The following is a 21,403-nucleotide window of genomic DNA, read 5'->3' as shown; positions in this document are numbered from 1 at the left end:
CCTCAAGGACACTGTTCTCTCCTGGTTCTCCTCCTATCTCTCTGACCGCTCCTTCTCTGTTTCTTTTGCCGGCTCCTCCTCCTCCCTACTTCCCCCTTACTGTCGGGGTTCCTCAAGGATCAGTCCTATGCCCCCTTCTTTTCTCCTTATACAACGCTCCTATTGGACAAACAATCAGCAGATTCGGTTTTCAGTACCATCTCTATGCTGATGACACCCAATTATACACCTCTGCTCTGGACATCACCCCTGCATTACTACAAAAGACTAGTGATTGTCTTTCTGCTGTGTCTTTCATTATGTCCTCCCTCTACCTAAAACTGAATCTGTTAAAAAGTGAACTACTCGTCTTTCCTCCCTCCACTAACCTACCTGTGCCCGATATTGTCATTTCCGTTTGTGGCTCAACCATTACTCCCCAGCAACAAGCCCGCTGTCTTGGGGTCATTTTTGATTCAGATCTTTCTTTTACTCCTCACATCAAATCACTCGCTCGTTCATGTCATCTACACCTCCAAAAACATCTCAAGAATCAGGGCTTTTCTCACCTTTGACTCGGCAAAAACTCTTACTGTAGCTCTTATTCATTCTCGTCTTGACTATTGCAACGCTCTACTAATTGGTCTCCCTCTTACTAAACTCTCCCCTCTCCAATCCGTCCTTAACACAGCAGCCAGGATCATATTCCTCGGCAACCGCTACACCGATGCCTCTTCCCTGTGCCAGTCATTGCATTGGTTGCCCATCCAATATAGAGTTCAATTTAACCTTATCACGCTTACCTACAAAGCGCTCCATGCTTCAGTACCCCCCCCCCACATCTCCTCCCTTGTCTGTCTACCACCCTACACGTGCCCTCCATTCTGCAAATGACTTAAAATTAAAATCCTCCATAATCCAAACTTCCCACTCCCGTCTCTAAGATGTCTCGCGTGCTGCGCCAATTCTTTGGAATGCACTACCCAGGACAGTTCGATTAATTCCCAATACCCACAGTTTCAAGCGAACCCTAAAAACACATTTCTTTAGACTGGCGTATCGCCTAAACACACTCTGTCCATCCCAGTTTTCCCCCATATTAAAATCTTCTTCAGGTTCATACCAACCATGCACATAATAGCCTCGGTCAGGACTGTACACATACTGGCTGGCGACCAGTCCATGTATTATTATTTTATCCTATTTAGTATATCAAGGCTGCATTATACAATATATGTACTTTTTTACCTCGTGTCTCCCCCATTTCCTCATAGACTGTAAGCTTGCGAGCAGGGCCCGCACTCCTTTTGATACGAGATATGCTTATTCTGTATTGTCTGTATATGTCCCCCCTAAAATTTGTAAAGTGCTTCGGAATATGTTTGCGCTATAAAAATAAAAACTATTATTAAATTACAAAAAAAAATTGTACAAATATTTAATCACAAAATAAAAAATCAAACAATAAAGAAAATATTTTACCAGTAAATATATTTATGTAAAAAAAAAGCACACATTGGATTGTTCTGGATGCAGCGAAACCAAACCTAAAAAAATTCTCACACTAGTTAACCTCTTCAGTGAGCACCGTAAAAATGTGGCAAACTATGTTTTTTCATCATACAGGCGAACAAAAAGTTGAATAAGACTCAAAGTCAAATGAAAATAAAAAATGGTATTGCCAAAAGTAATCTTGTCCCACAAAAAAACTGCCATAAAGCTTCGAAAGGGGAGAAATAAAATGGTTATAGCTCTTGGAATATAGCGATGCAAAAACTAATATATATATATATATATATATATATATATATATATATATATATATATATATATATATATATATATATATATATATATATATATATATATATATATATATATATATATATATATATATATATATATATATATATATATATATATATATATATATATATATATATATATATATATTCTATAAAATAGTTGGTGTAAAAGCAACAAAAACGTAAAAAAGAAACATGTGGTATCGCTGGGATAGAACAGCTGCGACTTTGGGACTTCTAGGGCCAACTACCTCAACCAGTAGCCCTCCACTTCTGGCAGGCTCCCACAGAGAGAAGCTAGCGGCAAGCTTAAGAAGCTAGCAGTTCATTGAGGTACAAGGCCAGGAGACCCAAGGGTCCCAACCTGGTCTCCCCAAATGTATCCATGGGCTCTGAGGGTCAATGGAGCAGATATGTATTTTTCCAGCAAGGGCAAGATACTCTTAGGCTAGAATCCTGTAGAATCCAAATCTGTGTCTCTTTGGGTAAAGCCATGCTACCAAGCTGATGGTGCTAAGAGCATCTCGTCTTTGATTTTCCTTGTGAAGGCTTTCAATTTCTGTCTTAAATCTCTTTGCAGCAGTACAGAAAAACATTTGTTTGTTTACATATTTGGCTAAGGTCCTAAGTCACAGGTTGGGGGGAAGAGAGCAGCGCTCAGGTCTCATTGTTTGATTATTCAATGAATTTGCATAGTTTGTACTCCTGTTTTGTGAGTCAACAAGCCACAGGGTCCACATAAAGGTTAATCAACATATTTAGAAAACATTCATTATTCCAAGTTGTCACTGTGCGGCGCATACCGGTTCTTGGGAATCTGTGTACAGTTAGCGCTGTTCCCGGTGCTGAATGCTGCGATGAACACCAGCACAGACAATGATGAGTAGTAGTCTGCTCCCGCAGTGTCCAACTATAAAAATAAGAAAATAAAAACAAAACAAACCTTATACTCCCCTTTCCTAAGTGTCCCCCGCTGTAATCCATGTGACCGATCACGCCGGGAAGAATGACTGCTGCAGCGGTCGAGTGTCCTGTCACTCGCTGAGTGCAGCTCCGGGGTCCGCTCACTGCAGCGCATCATGCTCTTCGGCATGAACAGTCTCATGGATTACAGCGTAGGACACTTAGAAAAGGTGAATATAAGGTTTGTTTTGTTTTTTTTTGTTTTTTTTTTACAGTTGGACACTGCAGGAGCAGACACTCTACTCTCATCATTGGAAGCGTGCTGACATGTGCAGACCCATTCATTTGAATGGGTCAACGTGTGTTTGTCTCCAGTACGTGTGGAAACGGTCACCACACATACCGGACACAGACGCGTGAAAGAGCCCTAATGGTGCTTAGATTGTCAGCTGTGTTTTTGGTCAATTCACAGCTGACCTCAAGCCCTAGTGGTGTTAATGGAGAGATGTCTATCAAACACCCCCATTACTAATCCAGTAATAATAAAAAAAAAACAAAAAAAAAAACACCCACACAAAAATTAAAAAAAAAAAAAAAACTCTACCAAATTGTTTCCCTGAATCAAAAATTTGATTAAAAGAGAAAATAAAAATCACACGCAGGTCTGGTGTAGTTAAGGGAATCTGACGTAGTCCACAAATAAAAACCTTAACGTAAAAAAGCAATAAAAACACGCTGTCCCTTGTTCACAAATTTATTTAAAAAAAAAAAAAAAGCGCCAACTTAGCCCAGTGCTTTCTACGTTTCCTGAATCCGGCTTACGCTGCGCTCTGAGACCTGGCGACTGAAGAGCGGTGGTTTCAGTAACAACTGCTTTTCTGTTGCCGGGTCTCGTGGAGTGCAGCGTGAGTGAGTTGGATTCATAGAACGTCGTGGGAAGCCCTGGACTACGTCGGACCTGCATGGGAATTTTTTCTTTTTTAAATAAGTGTGTGTGTGTGTAATATTTAATTATTAGTTTGTAATGGTGTTGCCTGATAGACCCCCTAGCATGAACACCAGAGCTTGATGCCAGCTGTGTTTTTGGACACAACTGATATAAGCCCATTACCCCGATTGCCAATGCACGAAGCCAAAGCGGCATCTACTGTGATGCACCACTTCTGAGGCTGCTGCGGGCTAGGAAGAGCCCAGTAACCCTGGACCTTCCTAGCCTGATATCTGCTCATAGTTGACTGCTTTTACCTTTGCTGGTTGCCAAAAATGGGGCGACCCCACTTTTTTCTTTTACTTTAGGTCAATATATGTACATTGTGCCTTGCATGTGTAGCTTAATCTATCTGCACATCTTAACACCTAAAAAGCTTTCATTTCTATTCTGCACTCTTTTCCGGCACATTACACATGGATGGCCAAAAGAAAACCACACTGATTGTGAAAACAGACCGTCTTACGCATGCGTATTTTGGTTATTTTTGTTTGTTTTTTCTTTAAGCAGATGTCTGAAGGAGGCCTAAAACGATGCTGGTGAAGGAGCTTGTGACCAGAACTGTCCATCCGCTGCCTCCTAATTGTAAAACTCCTCATAAGGGAAAGTGGCATTTCTTCTATTGGAGGAGGTAGATGGACTGTATTGGTCACATGTCCTACCTTACCAGCCATTGTATGGACAGAAGTTGGCTTCATAGGAATGTTCATGTCTTATTAATTCTACATTTTATACAATAAGCAATTTTTAACAATTTTAATTCTTGGCTTAATAGAGCGTTTTTACGAGGTGCTTGTAGATGGGGCACAAATTGCCGATTCTCCCATGAAACAAAGTATATTCCAGTTTGCCGACACTTCAAGAATGGATTCTGTAGCTATGGAGACAGATGCAGGTAATGATATCTTGTGATTGTTGATTGTAAACCATAAAGTTTATCATGTTGAAAACCTGCCACTGCTGTAAAGGGTAGTGTAATGCACCTTTTAAAGGGCTTAAAGAACTTGTCACCACAATTTTGAAAGCTGCATTTGAAGTTTTATGCTAGTAAGATTTCAGTGCACAGGGATCAGACTGTATACTGGGGCTTCTCGCCCTTATCAGGCAAATCAGCCTGTCTGTGAATGATGGGTCACTGCTTTTTCAGTCACCTGCGTCTCCTGTTTATAGTTCACTGTTGCAATTTCGAAGCGAGAAGCACTAGAAGCGAGCAGAGGGGCTGGGAAAACAAAACAGACAGGGAGTAGTGCACTGGTTCTATCTGGCTTCTGTGCACCGGAATCTTATTGGTAGAAAACTTCAAATGGTGATCAAACAAAGCATATTACTTCCTCCAAAGGCAACAATGTAATCAGTATTATAGCCATGTATTTACTTTACAAAGTCATGTTGACCAGGCTCTTTGTGGCTACATTCCGACGTTGAGCTTTTCTCCTTCCCCCATGACTGCATCCCGAAGGGAGGGGATCCTCCCTTAAAGGACAGGCAACCTACAGATAAAAAAGGGCGGTACCTCTTTCCCGCGTCAGTTCGTTTCCTGTCCTTGACCAGGACCTACAGTGATTCAACAAGAGACATACCTGAAGAATTCCAAATGACCGATCATGATGAGATACCAGGTCTGGCCAGACCGGCTCAGGCAGCGGGAGTTCCCTGCCTCGGCTGGTGCGGTTGCCTGAAACGCCACCGCTGAGGTCAGTGGGCCTCCAGGGTGGCGGTAAGATGCGGCGCAGAGATTGAAGGAGGCAGCATCAGCTGCAGATCCGCTTCGTCTTCCGGCGGTGACGGCTTGCCCAGGGTGGTGAGTAGGCCTTGGACTTCCGGGTCCCACAGCGCATGCGAGTGTGCGCGATGGGCGCCTCACTAGGACGTGGGCCGCAGTGCACCACTGGGAGATCAGAGAGGCCAGGCGCGTGCGCGGAAGCCCTATGGCAGACAGAGCCGTGGCGTGCTCCCTGTGCCCCGTACAGTGTTGTCCCCCACCCCCCTCCCCCCAAGCATTGAGTGGAGCGTCTCCATATAAGGACACTTCTCTACGATGGTAGAGGTGCGCACATGATCCCTATGGGGGGCGCGGTGCACAAAGGTCCTGCAAGCACGGCCGGCTGATTAAAACAATCAAGGCCTGACACAGCTGGAGGGGGGGAGGGGTCCCCCCAGGGGTTTAAATACTGGGAGCAAGCACTGGGAAAGTGCTTCTTAATGCACTCTGGCACTAGCTGAGCGAGCTGGAGGTGCAGTCCTTACACCTCCACTCGCTGCAGCAGCATCAGCAAGGAAAGAAGCGCGAGAAAGAGGCAGGACTACAGAAAGACCCTTCCCGTCATCAGCACGGTAACAGCCGAAGCGGGCTTTCTGTCAGGTCATCTCAGCGCAGCAAGGACTCCAGTGTGGTGTCAATCCCGAGGAAAAACCCATCTGCAGGAGTGGTTTCCCCTCCTAATCTGGGACTCCCCTCTTCTATCAGGATGGTAAGTGGTCTTTGTGAAAGTTCACTTTGTAATTGGGGTCCCCCCCTCTTTTTCTTCTCTCATCAGGGAAGGAAGAGTACGGGCAAATACAGGACCTGTGCAATTTGCGCAGAAGAGTTCCCCATTACATGTAAGAAAAGACTGCAGCTCTTGTATTGAACAGACAATCTGCGAGGAGACCCCTAAGTTCGCCTCAGAGCTCAGAACCTTGATTCAATCCCAGGTAGAAAATACCTTTAAATCCTTTCAGAGGGGAGGGAAAAACCAGGAACCTGTCCCTGGTATCGGGGTCTAGCAGTCCAGACGAGAAGGGGGTAGATTCAGATTCATCCTTCTCATCTTCATCCTCCTCTGGGGATGGAGGTGGATGCAGCGGTTTCCCCATAAAAGGAATGGATAATTTAACCCCTTTGAAGCCTGGGGCGTAATAGTACACACCAGGTTATCACCCTGATTTATACAGCTGACATGTGCTCGCAACAGCTGCGGGTGGAATCACGATCCACCCGCGGCTGTTAACATGTTAAATGCCGCTGTCAATTTCTGACAGCGGCATTTAACAGCGCCGGAAGCGTGTCACTTACCCCGCCCATCGGTGACCCCGGGTCACCGATGGGTGGTCATGACAACCCTGGGTCTGCAGCAGACCCCAGTGGTTGTCATGTACTGATCGCTATGAGTGCTCATAGAACAGGAGCATTTCTGCTACTTAGAGGTGATCTGCTCATCGCCTCTATGTAGCAGAGGAGATCGGACAGTTGCTGCTTCTAGTCTCCTATGGAGACTATAGAAGCAAGCAAAATATATTATATTATATTATCCGTGGATGCATACCTCTGTCTGAAGCCTCGATAGACTGCGCATACGTGACGCACAGTCTGGCTCCAGACAGTAGCAGGCATCAGCCGTTACAGGTAAGAGGAGGTGTATGGCGCTGGAGATCGCGGCATGCGTAGGCACTGAAAGCATACCACGATCTCCGGCGCCATACTTGCATACTTACCTGACCGGGAGGAGCGTTGCTGCGGCGCCTCTCCGCAGGAGGCTGGGGCAGGAGTGAGGCGTCGGATCGGCGTGTGCTCATAGCGCTCTCCGGCTCCATTTTACTGAAGACACATTTACAGTGTGTCTTCAGCAAAATGGCACCGGACAGCGCGGTTCTCCGGTGCTGGATTCCTCCCCCGACCTCCGGCAGAACAGGACGCAGCAGCGCTGGAGTACAGAGAAGAAAGGTGAGTAAGTGTTTATATTTTTTTTGTATATGTTTACAGTGTGAAAGGGATGTAGGGGCCACATATACCAGAATGGGGGCAGCACAAATACAAGGAGGGGGGCAGCACATACCAGCATGGGAGACCATAGGAGACCATATACCAATAAAAAATGCTCGCCACCCGGGCGTATAACGGGTTCAATAGCTAGTGTGTGTGTGTGTGCGTGTGTGTGTTTAAATCGCCCCATTCAAAATAAAAAAAAAACACACATTTGATATCGCCGCGGTCAGAATCGCCCGATCCATCAATATAAAAAAAAATTTAATCTGATCGGTAAATTGTATAACGAGAAAAAAAATTCTAAATGCCAGAATTACGTTTTTTGGTGGCCGCAACATTGCAACATATGTTAGAAAAGCGTATATCTGCACAGAGATTGAAGCTTCAGAGACTGGGAGTTCTGTGGAAACTGTTTGGGTAAGAATACAAGGAGAGAACAACGGAAAGGACACCATTGTAGGCATTTACTACAGGCCACCTGGGCAAGCTGAAGATATGGATGAACTCTTTATGTATCAAATGACCAAGTTCTCCAAAAAATATGACGTAGTGGTCATGGGAGATTTCAACTATCCAGACATTTGTTGGGAATCTCTCTCAAGTAAAACTAACAGGTCAAGCAAATTCTTATCCTCTCTTGCTGACAACTTTATCTTCCAAAAGGTAGGGGAGAAAACAAGGGGATCTGCTACTTTGGATCTAATCCTTATAAACAGGGAGGAAATGGTTGAGGAGGTAAAGGTGGCTGGGACCCTAGGAGGCAGCGATCATGCTATTATAGAATTTTGGATAACTAGAGGAGGAAGACATGTGAAGACTCAAACTTCAAGGTTAGATTTTAGAAAGGCAGATTTTAAGAGACTCAGAAAGAGAATAGGAAGGATCCAATGGCTGGATGTCCTTAAGGACAAAAATGTCCAGGAAGGATGGGAAATTTTTAAAAATGAGATTCTCAAAGCACAATCGTTAACAATCCCGAAAAGTAGGAAGAATGGGAAGCATTTAAGGAAACCAGGATGGATGAACACAGAACTTAAACACATGCTAAAAAGAAAGAAAGAAATGTTTATTAAATGGAAAGAGGGAGGCATATCTAAAGAAGATTATAATGCAGTCTGCAGATCCTGCAGGGCACGTATCAGGTTAGCTAAAGCTGACAATGAATTAAGGCTTGCAAGAGATGTCAAAAGCAATAAAAAAGGATTTTGGGGGTATGTCAAAAGTAAAAGAAAAGTCAAAGATGCTATAGGATTTTTACAGGATGAAAATGGAGAAATGGTAAGAGAGGATGTTGAGAAGGCCGAACTTTTTAATTCCTATTTTGCATCTGTTTTCTCTCAGAAAGAAAATGTAACATCAACTGATCTTCACTGTCCTTTTAAAGGAACAGAGGAATCCAAGTTATCTGTAAACAGAAAGATTGTGAGGGAATATTTAGCTAACATAAATGAGTTCAAGTCTCCAGGTCCAGATGAATTACACCCCAGAGTACTGAAGGAGATTGTAGAAGAAATTTTAGAACCACTCTCCATAATCTTTGAAAATTCTTGGAGAACAGGAGAAGTCCCAGAAGACTGGAGAGGAACAACATTTGCTCTTCTCCAATCTTCAAAAAGGGGAAGAAGGTGGACCCAGGGAACTATAGGCCGGTGAGTCTGACTTCTATACCAGGAAAGATCTTTGAACAAATTATTAAACAACATGTATGTAAGTACATGGATAAGAATGAAGTGATTAACCAGAGTCAGCATGGGTTTGTAACTAACAAGTCATGTCAGACTAACTTAATTTCCTTCTATGACAGAATCACTGACTGGGTGGATCAGGGAAATGCTGTAGATATAGTATATCTTGACTTCAGCAAAGCATTTGACAAAGTATCTCACATCATCCTTATTGAAAAAATGACCAAGTATGCAATGGACCAGGCAACTGTTAGGTGGATTCATAACTGGCTTAGTGATCGGACTCAAAGGGTGGTTGTAAATGGCTTCACATCCAGCTGGATGAATGTCTCAAGTGGGGTACCACAGGGCTCCGTCCTGGGACCTGTATTGTTCAACATCTTTATCAATGATTTAGATGAAGGAATTGAGGGTAAACTGATTAAATTTGCTGATGACACAAAGCTAGGAGGGATAGCTAATACTAGAGAAGAGAGAGAGAGGATTCAAAAAGACCTAAATAAATTGGAGCAGTGGGCAGCAACCAACAGAATGGTTTTTAACAGGGAAAAATGCAAAGTACTACATCTGGGCAATAAAAATGAAAAAAGCATATACAGAATGGGAGGAATAGAGCTAAGCAACAGTACATGTGAAAAAGACTTAGGTATACTAATAGATCATAGACTGAACATGAGTCAACAGTGTGATGCAGCAGCAAAAAAGGCAAATACAATTCTGGGATGTATTAACAGAAGCATACAGTCTAGATCACGTGAAGTCATTATCGGTCTTTACTCCTCTTTGGTCAGACCTCATCTGGAATACTGTGTACAGTTTTGGGCACCACATTTTAAAAAAGACATCGACAAACTGGAGCAAGTTCAGAGAAGAGCGACCAGAATGGTGACTGGTCTGCAAACCATGTCCTATGAGGAACGGTTGCAGGATTTGGGAATGTTTAGCTTGCAAAAAAGAAGACTGAGAGGAGACTTAATAGCTGTCTACAAATGTCAAGGGCTGTCACATTGTAGAAGGATCATCTTTATTCTCATTTGCACAAGGAAAGACTAGAAGCAATGGGATGAAACTAAATGGGAGGAGACACAGATTAGATATTAGAAAAAACTTTTTGACAGTTAGGGTGATTAATGAGTGGAACAGGCTGCCACGAGAGGTGGTGAGTTCCCCTTCAATGGACGTCTTCAAACAGAGGCTGGACAGACATCTGTCTGAGATGATCTAGTGAATCCTGCTTTGAGCAGGGGGTTGGACCAGATGACCCAGGAGGTCCCTTCCAACTCTACCATTCTATGATTCTATGATTGCAGTAATGGGCGATCAAAACATCGGATCTACCCCCCAAAATGGTATCAATAAAAACTTCAGCTCGGCGTTCAAAAAATAAGCCTTTACCCGGCCCCAGATCCCGAAAAATGGAGGCGCTATGGGTCTTGGAAAATGGCGCCATTTTTTTTTTTTGCAAACTTTGGATTTTTTTTACTACTTAAATAAAAAAGAACCTATACATGGTATCTACAAACTCGTAATGACCTGGAGAGTTAAAAATGGCAGGTCAGTTTTAGCATTCAGTGAACGTGGTAAAAAAAAAAAAAAAAAAAAAAAAAAATCTGTGATATTGCACTTTATTTGCAATTTCACCGCACTTGGAATTTTTTTTCCGTACATGATATGGTAAAACCAGTAATGTTGTTCAAAAAGTACAAGTCGTCCCGCAAAAAAATAAGCCCGCACACGGCCATATTGACCAAAAAATAAATAAATGGCTCTGGGAACAAGGGGAGCAAAAACTGAAAATCCCAGGGTCCTTAAGGGGTTAATTAAAGCAGTCAGGTCCACTATGGGGGTTGGTAGATCATCGTCCCAAGAAATCACTTCAGGACATGATGTTCAGTGGCCTGGAACAACAGTAAAGAAGAGGTTTCCCTCTCAATGACAAAGTCCACTCCCTGATTGAAAGAGTGGAATAAAACGGGAAGAAAGAGCCTCTTGTCCCCTAAGAGGAAGTACCCTTTTGAGGACCCAGTGTGTTCATTTTGGGGAAAAAGCACCAAAATGCGATGTGGCAATCGCTAAAGCCTCTAGGAAATTTTCCCTGCCGTTTGAGGACATGGTGGTACTGAAGGATCCAATGGACAAAAAAGCGGATACCTTCCTAAAAGGGGCTTGGGAGGCCGCAGGGGGAGGGTTGAAACCCACAGTAGCTGCCACATGTACGGCCAGATCATTAATTGTCTAGCTAAACCAACTGGAGACACCGCTAAAAGGCAAAACATCCAGGGACAATATATTAGGCTCCATCCCTGTAATGAAAGGCACAGCAGCTTTCCTGGCAGATGCGTCAGCTGACTCGGTTAGGCTGTCAGCCAGGGCAGCGGGTTTCTCGAACACATCCAGATGGGCCCTCTGGCTTAAATGCTGGCTAGGAGACCCCCCAAACAAAATCGAAGCTGTGTTCCATTCCCTGTGAGGGAATTCAATTTCCCTAGCCTGGGAAAAGATATCAAGGCAGCTCTTGGATTTTAGACCTAATAAAATCAGGTCTAAAATTTCAGTTTCATTCCATTCCCCCACCAAACTTTGTCATAACCCCCAAGAGGTCCCTCCGCTGTAGAACAGTTAGCACTGGAACAAGAAATTCTAGGCCTAATATGGAGAGCAGTCCTTCAAGAAGTCCCTACCCAGGAGAAAGGCGAAGGATTCTACTCCCCTGAGGAAAAAAACGGATGGGACTTTTAGGACAATCATAAACCTGAAAAAAAATTGAACAAATTTCTGAAGGTTCAAACCTTCAAGATGGAATCAATATAGTCGTCAGTAAAAGTTGTTTCCAGACTGTTTTATGGCTGTCCTGGATCTAAAGGATGCCTATTATCACCTCCCCATCCACAAAAATTATCAGAAATTCCGAAGGGTAGCAATAACGATAGAGGGGATAGTCAAACACTACCAGTACTCGGCCCTCCCATTTGGTCTAGCCATAGCCCCACGTGTTTTCACCAAGATAGTGGCGCAGGTAATGGCTCACCTCAGCGAGCAAAACATTCTGATTACCCCGTACCTGGATGATTTTCTGATAATAGGCAGTTCTTGCCATCATTGCAAGGACTAACCAGCAAGGGTTATGGATTCCTTGATGAACTTAGGCTGGCTTTTGAACCTAAAAAAGGTCCAAGACTGAGTCGGACCTGGTACAAGAATATCTGGGCATTTTAATAGATTTGAGAAATCAGGAGTGTCTTCTTCCAGCAGAGAAAATTCAGAAAATCGTAGCTCTGATATCTCAAGTAAGGGACCACCCCTCTGACTCTGCGGAAAGCAATGTCCCTCCTAGGCTCCATGACTGCCTGTATCCTGGGCGTCTAATGGGCCTAGATGCATACCAGGAACTTACAATGGGAAATCTTGGGGGCAGAAAAATCTCTAAAAGGGCACTTAGATGGTGAGTTAACTTTGTTTTCAAAAACCTTACTTTCTATAGAAGGGTGGGCGAAGGTAGACAATCTAACCCAAGGCGTTCCGTGGATGGTCTCAGTCTCTCAGGTTCTGACTACAGATGCAAGCCCCAGGGTTGGGGGTCTCACTTAAACAACCAAGTAGCTCTTTAAAAGCCGCATTCTCCAACATAAAGGAGCTTCTGGCGGTAAATTCGCCCTTTCAGAATTTCTAAACACTCAGGGCCACCATGTAAGTGTTCTCGGACAACCGGGTAGTAGTGGCGTATTTAAATCACCAGGGGGAGACCCGATCCCATTCTCTATTGCAAGTAACAAAATCCATCTTCCTGTTAGCAGATAACAATTTGGGGTCTCTGTCTGCACTCCACATAAAACGAACAGAAAATCTCACAGCGGACTTCCTGAGTCAGACCCCGTTGAGACAAGGTGAGTGGGTGCTGAATCAGTTAGTGTTCAGCCATATCATGGAAATGTGGGAAAATCCTTCCATAGACCTGTTTGCCAGCTGTCAGAACAAAAAATTAGACACATTCTGCTTGATAAACCCCAAGGGGAACCCAGCAGCACTAGATGCCTTTACAATTCCATGGAACCATCATCTAGCCTATGCCTTTCCCCCCGATTGCCCTGATTCTGGCAGTTCTGATGTAAGTCAGGGAAGACAGGGCAAATTTAATCTTGATAGCCCCCTTCTGACCGAAGAGGCCCTGGTTTTCCTGGCTGAGGATTATGTCTACCTCCAACCCCTGGGTTGTTCCGGAACTCCTTTCCCAGAGACCGGTCCTCCATCCCCAAATAGCAAACTTACACATGACCGCCTGGATTTTGAAAGGGTGCTCTTAATGGATAAACGGTTTTCCCCAAATTTGATCACCACGCTACAACATAGTAGAAAACCCGTAACTACCAGACTTTACGGGAAAACCTGAAGGAAATTCCTTTCATATTCAGGTTCTAAGTTACAAGGGGAGGTCCCTCTTGCTTCCATTTTACAGTTTTTACAAAGGGGGTTGGAACGGGGTCTGGCCACGAGCACATTGAAAGTTCAAGTGGTGGCACTAGGAGCCCTATACAACTGCAACCTAGCCAGAAATAGGTGGATGTCTGTCTGATGCTTTGGTGAATCTAGATCTAGTCCCATCCCCTCTCAAAATACTCCTTCTTGGGACTTAAATTTAGTCCTTACAGCCCTAGCCAAACCTCACTTTGAACCTTTGACGGATGCGTCTCTAAAAACCCTATCCCTTAAGACATCACTCTCAATAGCTCTCACGTCGGCACGAAGAGTTGGCGACATACAAAGTTTATCGGCAGGGCCCCCCTTCACGCAAATCCTAAAAGACAGGGTTACCCTCAGGACTTACCCAGCCTACCTAAAGTGGGGTCACATTTTCATAGATCTCAGGAGGTCACCCTTCCTTCCTTTTGCCCTAATCCTAAAAACAGGGGGGAAAAAGACTTACACACTTTAGATGTCAGAAAGTGCATTATCCAATACTTAGAGGCCACACGAGAGTGTAGAAAGGATAGGGCTCTCTGTTTGTTTCCAGGGACCTTGGAAGGGACAAAGAGCTTCCAAGGGAACACTGGCAAAATGGATGAGATGCCATCTCCCCGGCATATTCGTCAAGTGGGGAAACCGCCCCGGAGAATCTAAAAGCTCACTCGACAAGGGCATTAGTAGCCTCCTGGGTGGAAAAAGCCGGTGCCTCGATAGAACAGATATGTAGAGCTGCAACCTGGTCTCCCCCCTCTACATTCCTTAAACACTACCAGCTGGATCTAACCTCTTCATCAGACCTTTACTTTTGGTAGAAGGGTTTTGGAAGCGGTGGTCCCTCCCTAACGATACTTCTCTGTAATTCTCTCCGTGGTGCTCTCATGGGGCGAAGGAGAAAGACGTAGTTACTTACCAGTAACGGGATTTCTCAGAGCCCATGATGGCACCCGTACATTCCCTCCCTTCACACGTGGGTGTGCACACTTATTTGTTACTTATATGTAGTCACATGGTGTTCCTGATAAGCACCTTTAAAAATGTTAAATTTTGTGTTACTAATCTGAGGGTCCTCTAGTGATCTGTAAACAACTGATTCGGGAGAGAGATACCACCTTTTTTATCTGTAGGTTTCCTGTCCTTGAAGGGCGGATCCCCTCTCTCCTTGGTTCTGTCATGGGCTCTGAGAAATCCCGTTACCGGCAAGTAACTACATCTTTTGTACGTTTTTTGATGCTGCTAGAGAAAGCTCATGTTAGTGTTTTTTCTTGCATGTAAATTTCTGGGCAAATTTTTCCCATAGACTTGCATTAGATGTGGAAAATCCGTAGGTAAAAAAAACGCACTTGCGTTTTTAGTGTGTTCTCGCACCTAAGTATATCAGTTTTGTCAAAGCCAAAAACCAGGAAGTGTATCAAAAACGAAGCGGCTTTTAGTAACTGAATTTAAAAAAAAATACAGAAATGGTGTAGAAATTCAACAGTACCAAAGCTCATTGTGGAAACGTAGCCTAAGGCTATGTGCCCACGATGCAGAAATGCTCAGGATTTTTTCCTGAGCATTTCTGCATCTCCCTGGCAGAAAAAAACGCATGCGGATTGTACATGCGTTTTCCTGCCAGGGACATGCGGAAATGGAGCGGTTACCCACTGACATTTCCGCATGTGGATTGACAAGCGCTTTCCAGGCGATGTTAGCATCACTTGGAAAGTGCTTGTGACAACTAAGTCACACTATATAAATCCTTGCAAACTGCATGGATTTATATAGTGTGACCCGAGAGAGTGGTAAAAATAAAAAAAAATAAATGTATACTTACCCTCCGATGGCCCCCGGTGTCCTGCTCACTCCGTTCTCCCTTGCCGGCAACAGTGAATTGAAAGACCTGTCGGCGTAACGTGACCCGTCACATGACTCTAACGTCAGCGCAGGTCCTTCAACTCACTGCAAAGTGCCGGGAACCAAGCAGGAGCGGTGCACGGGCCGACAGAAGGTAAGTATACATTTATTTTTTATTTTATTCTTTTTTTTACAGATTTTTTAATGGTACCTGGGTCCGGAGGAGAGTCTCCTCTCATCTACACCCGGGTACCATCCGCACATTAGAACTCTTGGATTACGCATCTACATATACAGTGATGCGTAATCCATGCGATCTAATGCAAGTCAATGGCGGCGAAGACTCAGCACTTCCGCAAAATAATTGGTAGTGTTGCGTTTTTTTCCGCAGCATGTGCACAGCACATGCGGATTATCATTGGGGAACATTGCTGCCCTTCTACCATGCGTTTTTAATGCGTTTCCGCAGCTGCAAAAACGCATTAAAAACGCATCGTGTGCACACAGCCTGAAGGTGCTGGCTGCGTTTTGTATGAATTGAACATGTGTGGGAAATATGGCTAGTCAAGAAATATTTCAGCTTGGAAGTTGAGTGCTGTTATAAGAAGAACACCACCTCTTGTTTAGCTACTGTCCATAAAATGGTCATAAATGGAAGAGCATGTGACAAGGCATGTCAGTCTGCGTCCGTCATTGAAACACTCTTGGCTTGATCAGTATTTTTAAGTAGTATTTTTACCAGAAATCCATCGTAACACATATTGAGATGTTGCAAAAATTTTGCAACTTGTCTTATTCACACTAGTTCGGCCAGTTTCCAAAAAAATGTGTGGAGCTGGAATAGAATGAGGGTGTGACACCAAACCTCATAAATTTGACAAGTTGGGTCATAAATTACGTTGGAAACCTAACTCCATTCCCTGACAGGAGTAAGATTTATGGTGAGGTGTGCGCCAAAAGGCAGGCACTGTACTGCAAGTTCTACTGAATTGTCAGTTTAAACTTGGGAATGAAGGAAAAAATTACTGTGTGTGTGTAATCAATCTAAAGCTGTCGGCATGAATGTAAAGCTACATTTTAACAGCTTTTTGAACATTAATTTGTTTTGTTCTAGTTTTATAAAGTTATATTGCTGTTGAATTTAAAGGGGTATTCCCATCTCCAAGATCCTATCCCATTATGTAGCTGCAGCAGCTGCTGTAGCAGTAGTAGCAAATACCTCCAATTAGATATGTGGTATAGTATTTTTGATTCGCTATCTCTTACCTCATGTGCAGGCATCGCAGGACCTTAGGTATCCATGGTTACGACCACTAGCAGCTAGCTAACTAACTTTATTAGTGGACGTAACCATGGATACCTAAGGTCCTGCAATGCCTGCACATGAGAAAAGAGACCTAGAGAATCAAAAATAATATACTACAATTCTAATTGGAGATATTTGCTAATATTATTATTACACATACTACATATTGGGATAGGATCTTGGAGATGGGAATACCCCTTTAATGTCAGGTTTACAGCGGTTTAGTCAATGGCTCTGATTAAAGTGGTTGTCCACTATTGCACAACCCCTTCTTAAATGATAAAGGTGCCTGAGGTTATATGAAAAAAAACATTCTTGCCTCTTCTGTTTAGTGAGTGTCTCCTTGCTTGACATCTCAGCAGCCTTTGATTGACGGAAATGTGAATACTGCAGCCAAACGGATCTGCTCTGTCTGGAGATGCAAAGGCTGCAGAACCCGTGACCTAACGATGTCCAGTGACTGCTGTGAGACACTGACTGTCAAAATGATACTAATCTGGAAATTTAAAGTTGTTGTGTAAGGGTTTTTCTTTTTTGCTTGAGCCATTTCCGCATTTAAGGGTTTGTCTAGTAGTGGACAACTACTTTTAAACTCAGTGGTTGCCTAGAATATATTGAAATGTTTCATTTTATTTTTGGGTGTATTGTTTTTAACTACTGACACTTGCTTTCATTCTCCAGTTTCCTACACCTTCCAGAATATCAGCATTCTGATTCACACTACCCTGACAGCCGTAGAGTCTCTGAGCCTTCCATTGTTCCTTATGTGGATAACCGTCGAGTTGGCCGTAGAGTCTCCGAACCATCAGTTACAACTTTGCAGTCAAATACATTTGAAAATCGGAGAGTGCCTGTTCAGTTACCCAGAGAAGACTGGGCACTTGCACCAGAATTTGTACCACGGAATGCAGGTGACATGGGAGACTGGTTGGTACTTTTAAAGAGCTTGACTGGAACCCACCTTCTAAACTTTTTTAAAGGCAGTGCGCCTCTGAAGCCGGGAAGCGTACACCCAGCTGCACCTTTTGTTTTTTTTTGTTTTTGTTTTTTTCTGTACATGCATGTAGTGTACTGTGTCTTTGCTAATATACTCCCTTACGACCACTTTGTCCTGTGTCCAGCGCCGGTCTTCTCTGCTTCTGAGTGTCATAGCAATTCCAACTAGCCAGCTCGTTCTATGCACTATACATAAGCCAAAGTGTATTTTGTAAAGAGCCTAAGCTTTCATTGTAAAAGACACTTCTGGGTCTCATGGAGCGCAGCATGACCTAGGCAGTCTGCAGAGCAGTGACTTCACAGAAGAACGGTGATGGACATTGGATTAAGCACTGGTAGGTGACTACTCACACTACATTACATGCATGTACACACACACACACACACATTTAATGGAGAAAAAGTTAATTGGAATGCTTCTTTAAAGCACCACTCATACTTTTTTTTTTTTTTTTTTGCTGGAGTAGTGCTACTAATCTAAGTTCCATGACCCTAGTGTTATACTTATCAGCCATCCAGTCACCCGATGCAGTCTTGTGACTGCAACTTCTGACTGACCGGAAGTCAGAGTTAACGGTCAAAAGCTCGAAATGTAAGTCTGAGGGCCTCGTTCTGGCTTTCAATTACATTACGTTGTGTCTTACGGATCACTCCAGCAAACAATGGAGCGATCCAGCAGCTCACAAACTGCTGTAGAGCAACAGGAGCGGCGCTGGGAACAGATTAAGACTGCAGCTGATGAGAATAAGACTGGAAGCAAGGATCTTAAACTAGTAACACCACTCCAGCGTTTTTCTTTATTCTTTTATTTAAAAAGGTCTACTTCTAGGACAATCCCTTCTCGACCTAAATATTTTCACACTGGCAAACAAACGCCTATACTCTCCTCTCATGCTGGGACCATTTCAGCGGTACCTACACTCGCGTTCCTGGTGGTCACGTGTGGTTAAGACTCGTGAGCCTTGTGCAGTCGGCCATCGCGTCATGTCCCCGCCTACGGTTGAAAAGGTAAGCAAGAGAAAGTGAGTGGCCAGTTGCAACTCTCAGTTCCTCTTGATTACGTATATGGCTGAAGGCAGGGACAGTGATGCCAGCACTGATTTGGCACAAGGCTCACATGTCATAACCTCATGTGAGCCCCAGGCATAAGTGTGCTGACACCTTTGGAATGGCACTGGCATGGAAGGAGAGTAGATTTGTTTGTCCCTGTGAAAATAAAAACAATTAGATTGAGTAGGGGTTATCCTAGCGGGGACAACCAATTTAAATCAGCAATATGTAAGAATACAGTGGTGTGAAAGTGTTTTCCTCCTTCCTGATTTTCTTATTTTTTTGCATGTTTGTCACACTTAAATATTTCAGTAAACACAAAATTAAGTTTTTAAGTGAAGGTCTTTATTGTTAAGTGAAAAATAAATCCAAACCTTCAGGGTCCTGTGTGAAAATGTGATTGCCCCCACACCCTTAATTTATGTTTAAACTTTGGCTTATCACATCACAGCTTTGGAATCTGAGTAAAATTCCCCTAACCACACACAGGCTTGATTACTGCCACACCTTTTATCAATCATGAGATCACTTAAATAAGACCTGCCTGACAAAACGAAGTAGTGCAAAAGATCCTCAAAAGCTAGAAATTATGCTGCGATCCAAAGAAATTCAGGAACAAATGAGAAACAAAGTAATTGAGATCTATTAGTCTGGAAAAAGTTATACAGCCATTTCTAAAGCTTTGGGACTCCAGCGAACAGTGAGAGCCATTATCCACAAATGGCAAAAAACATGGAACAGTGGTGAACCTTCCCAGGAGTGGCCAGTCGGCAAAAATGAACCCAAGAGGTCACAAAAGACCCCACAACAACATCCAAAGAACTGCAAGTCTCGCTTGCCTCAGTTAAGGTCAGTGTTCATGACTCCCCTATAAGAGACTGGGCAAAAATGGTTTAGGGGGCAATCACTTTTTCACACAGGTCCCTGTAGGTTTGGATTTGTTTTTCCCTTAATAATAAGGACGTTTAATTTAAAAGCACCATTTTTGTGTTTACTTGTGTTACCTTTTGTCTTAAATTTGTTTTGTGTTCTGAAACATTTAGGTGTGACTAACATGCAAAAGAATAAAAAATCCGGAAGGGGCAAACACTTCTCCACACGACTGTATATAAACACTACATAAATAGTGTTAAAAATGTATTTTATATTATAGTTTACATGGTACTACCCTAGGGTGCCCAAAACTAAGAATATTTCTTCTTAGGTCTTGTCAGATCTTCGTCTAGCCCAATACTATTGGATAAATCAAAAGAAGCAGAATGCCAGGATGAGACAAAGCAACGAACACCTTTGAAAACTCTCCATTCGAAAAGGGTTGGTATAGTCATCATGAGCAGCTGTAATTTATGCATGTTTAACCAATTAAATTCTCATTGCAGGAGGATGCAGGCATTCAGTATGAACGCAGCAGGGATGTTGTTTGTGGGATCTGTATGGATAAAGTGTATGATAAACAAATGGTGCAAGATCGAGTATTTGGAATTCTGCCTAACTGCAGTCATGCCTATTGTGTTGGCTGTATTAAACGTTGGAGAAAGACTCGAGACTTTCAGCATGAGGTTATAAAGTAAGTGTCACTACAAAGATAAATGATACTTGGATCATTTTAGAAATTCAAATCCTCTGGACAAAGTAGAACATCAAAACATTTGTTCTTTTTTTGTCTTTACATAAAAAGGGGATGTCCACAGTGTCGTGTGAAGTCAAGTTACTTTATACCACATAGATACTGGATTGAAGACTCTGATGAGAAAGTACAGTTGATTGAGGATTTTAAAGCAAAGACTGGGTAAACAGATATTTTAAAAAAATAAATAAAATCATTATTTTGTATAGTGAATGTATTGGTGTTACATGTTGAACCATCTTCTTAATCCTAAATATATTTTTATAATAGCCATATTAGGACCTGTTTTTTTCTGGATAAGTTAAATTCACCTAGGGGCCACATGAGACCGTGACCGTTGTGGAGGGCCGAGTCAATGACTGAAATTAATTATGCTCAATTTTAATATCATATTGTAATTCTAAATTATCACTTAATATTGAGCAGAATTAGAGCGCACCTGTCGGCAGGATTGTGCTAAATAAACTACATACACTGTCAGGTGGGCGACATTACACTGATTAAAATGATACCTTGGTTGATGACATCCGTCCTGTGGTTCTTTACTTTCAGTTTGGAGATAACACTATGCTCGTGCTTTTGGGGGGGGGGGGGTGTCTCTATCTGGTGCTCTGCTTACATATTCATCTGTATGCTCTTATGACAGCTCACTGTGCTTTCACTGACTTGCCTTCTATTTTACCTAGCCCCACTCTTCTAGATGCATTATGTAAAATAAAAGTCAGGTCAGTGTCATAAGAGCATACAGATGAATATGTAAGCAGAGCGCCAAATAGATCCCTCCCGCCCCCCACACAGCACGAGCATATCATTATCTCCAAACTGAAAGTAAAGATTACACAAGAACCACAGCACGGATTTCATTAACCAAGGTATCATTTTAATCAGTGTAATGTCGCCCACCTGACAGTGTATGCAGTATACTGGGCACAATCCGGATGACCTTTTTGCCCTAAGTATGCGGACAACCCCTATATATGCAGCATGAGCGACCCCCACCACCACCAACACTGCCTCAATCATCG

General features: G+C 43.1%; 1 protein-coding gene across 1 annotated transcript in view; it reads left to right on the top strand.

Moving 5' to 3' along the window:
* LOC141252891 (uncharacterized) overlaps positions 1-21,403 on the top strand; it is a 73,924-nt gene that overhangs the window by 41,176 nt on the left and 11,345 nt on the right. Inside the window, exons 2-6 of the mRNA XM_073670649.1 lie at positions 4,451-4,570; positions 17,387-17,616; positions 19,956-20,065; positions 20,131-20,318; positions 20,430-20,540. Coding sequence (XP_073526750.1) covers positions 4,451-4,570; positions 17,387-17,616; positions 19,956-20,065; positions 20,131-20,318; positions 20,430-20,540 — 759 coding nt within the window. The remainder of the gene's footprint in view (positions 1-4,450; positions 4,571-17,386; positions 17,617-19,955; positions 20,066-20,130; positions 20,319-20,429; positions 20,541-21,403) is intronic.

Source organism: Phyllobates terribilis, unplaced genomic scaffold (assembly GCF_046119375.1).
Source record: "Phyllobates terribilis strain yellow unplaced genomic scaffold, ASM4611937v1 Scaffold_2__4_contigs__length_985480577, whole genome shotgun sequence".
Lineage (NCBI taxonomy): Eukaryota > Metazoa > Chordata > Amphibia > Anura > Dendrobatidae > Phyllobates > Phyllobates terribilis.
The sequence above is the reverse complement of the archived record's forward strand: the minus strand, read 5'-3'. Positions and strand labels throughout refer to the sequence as shown.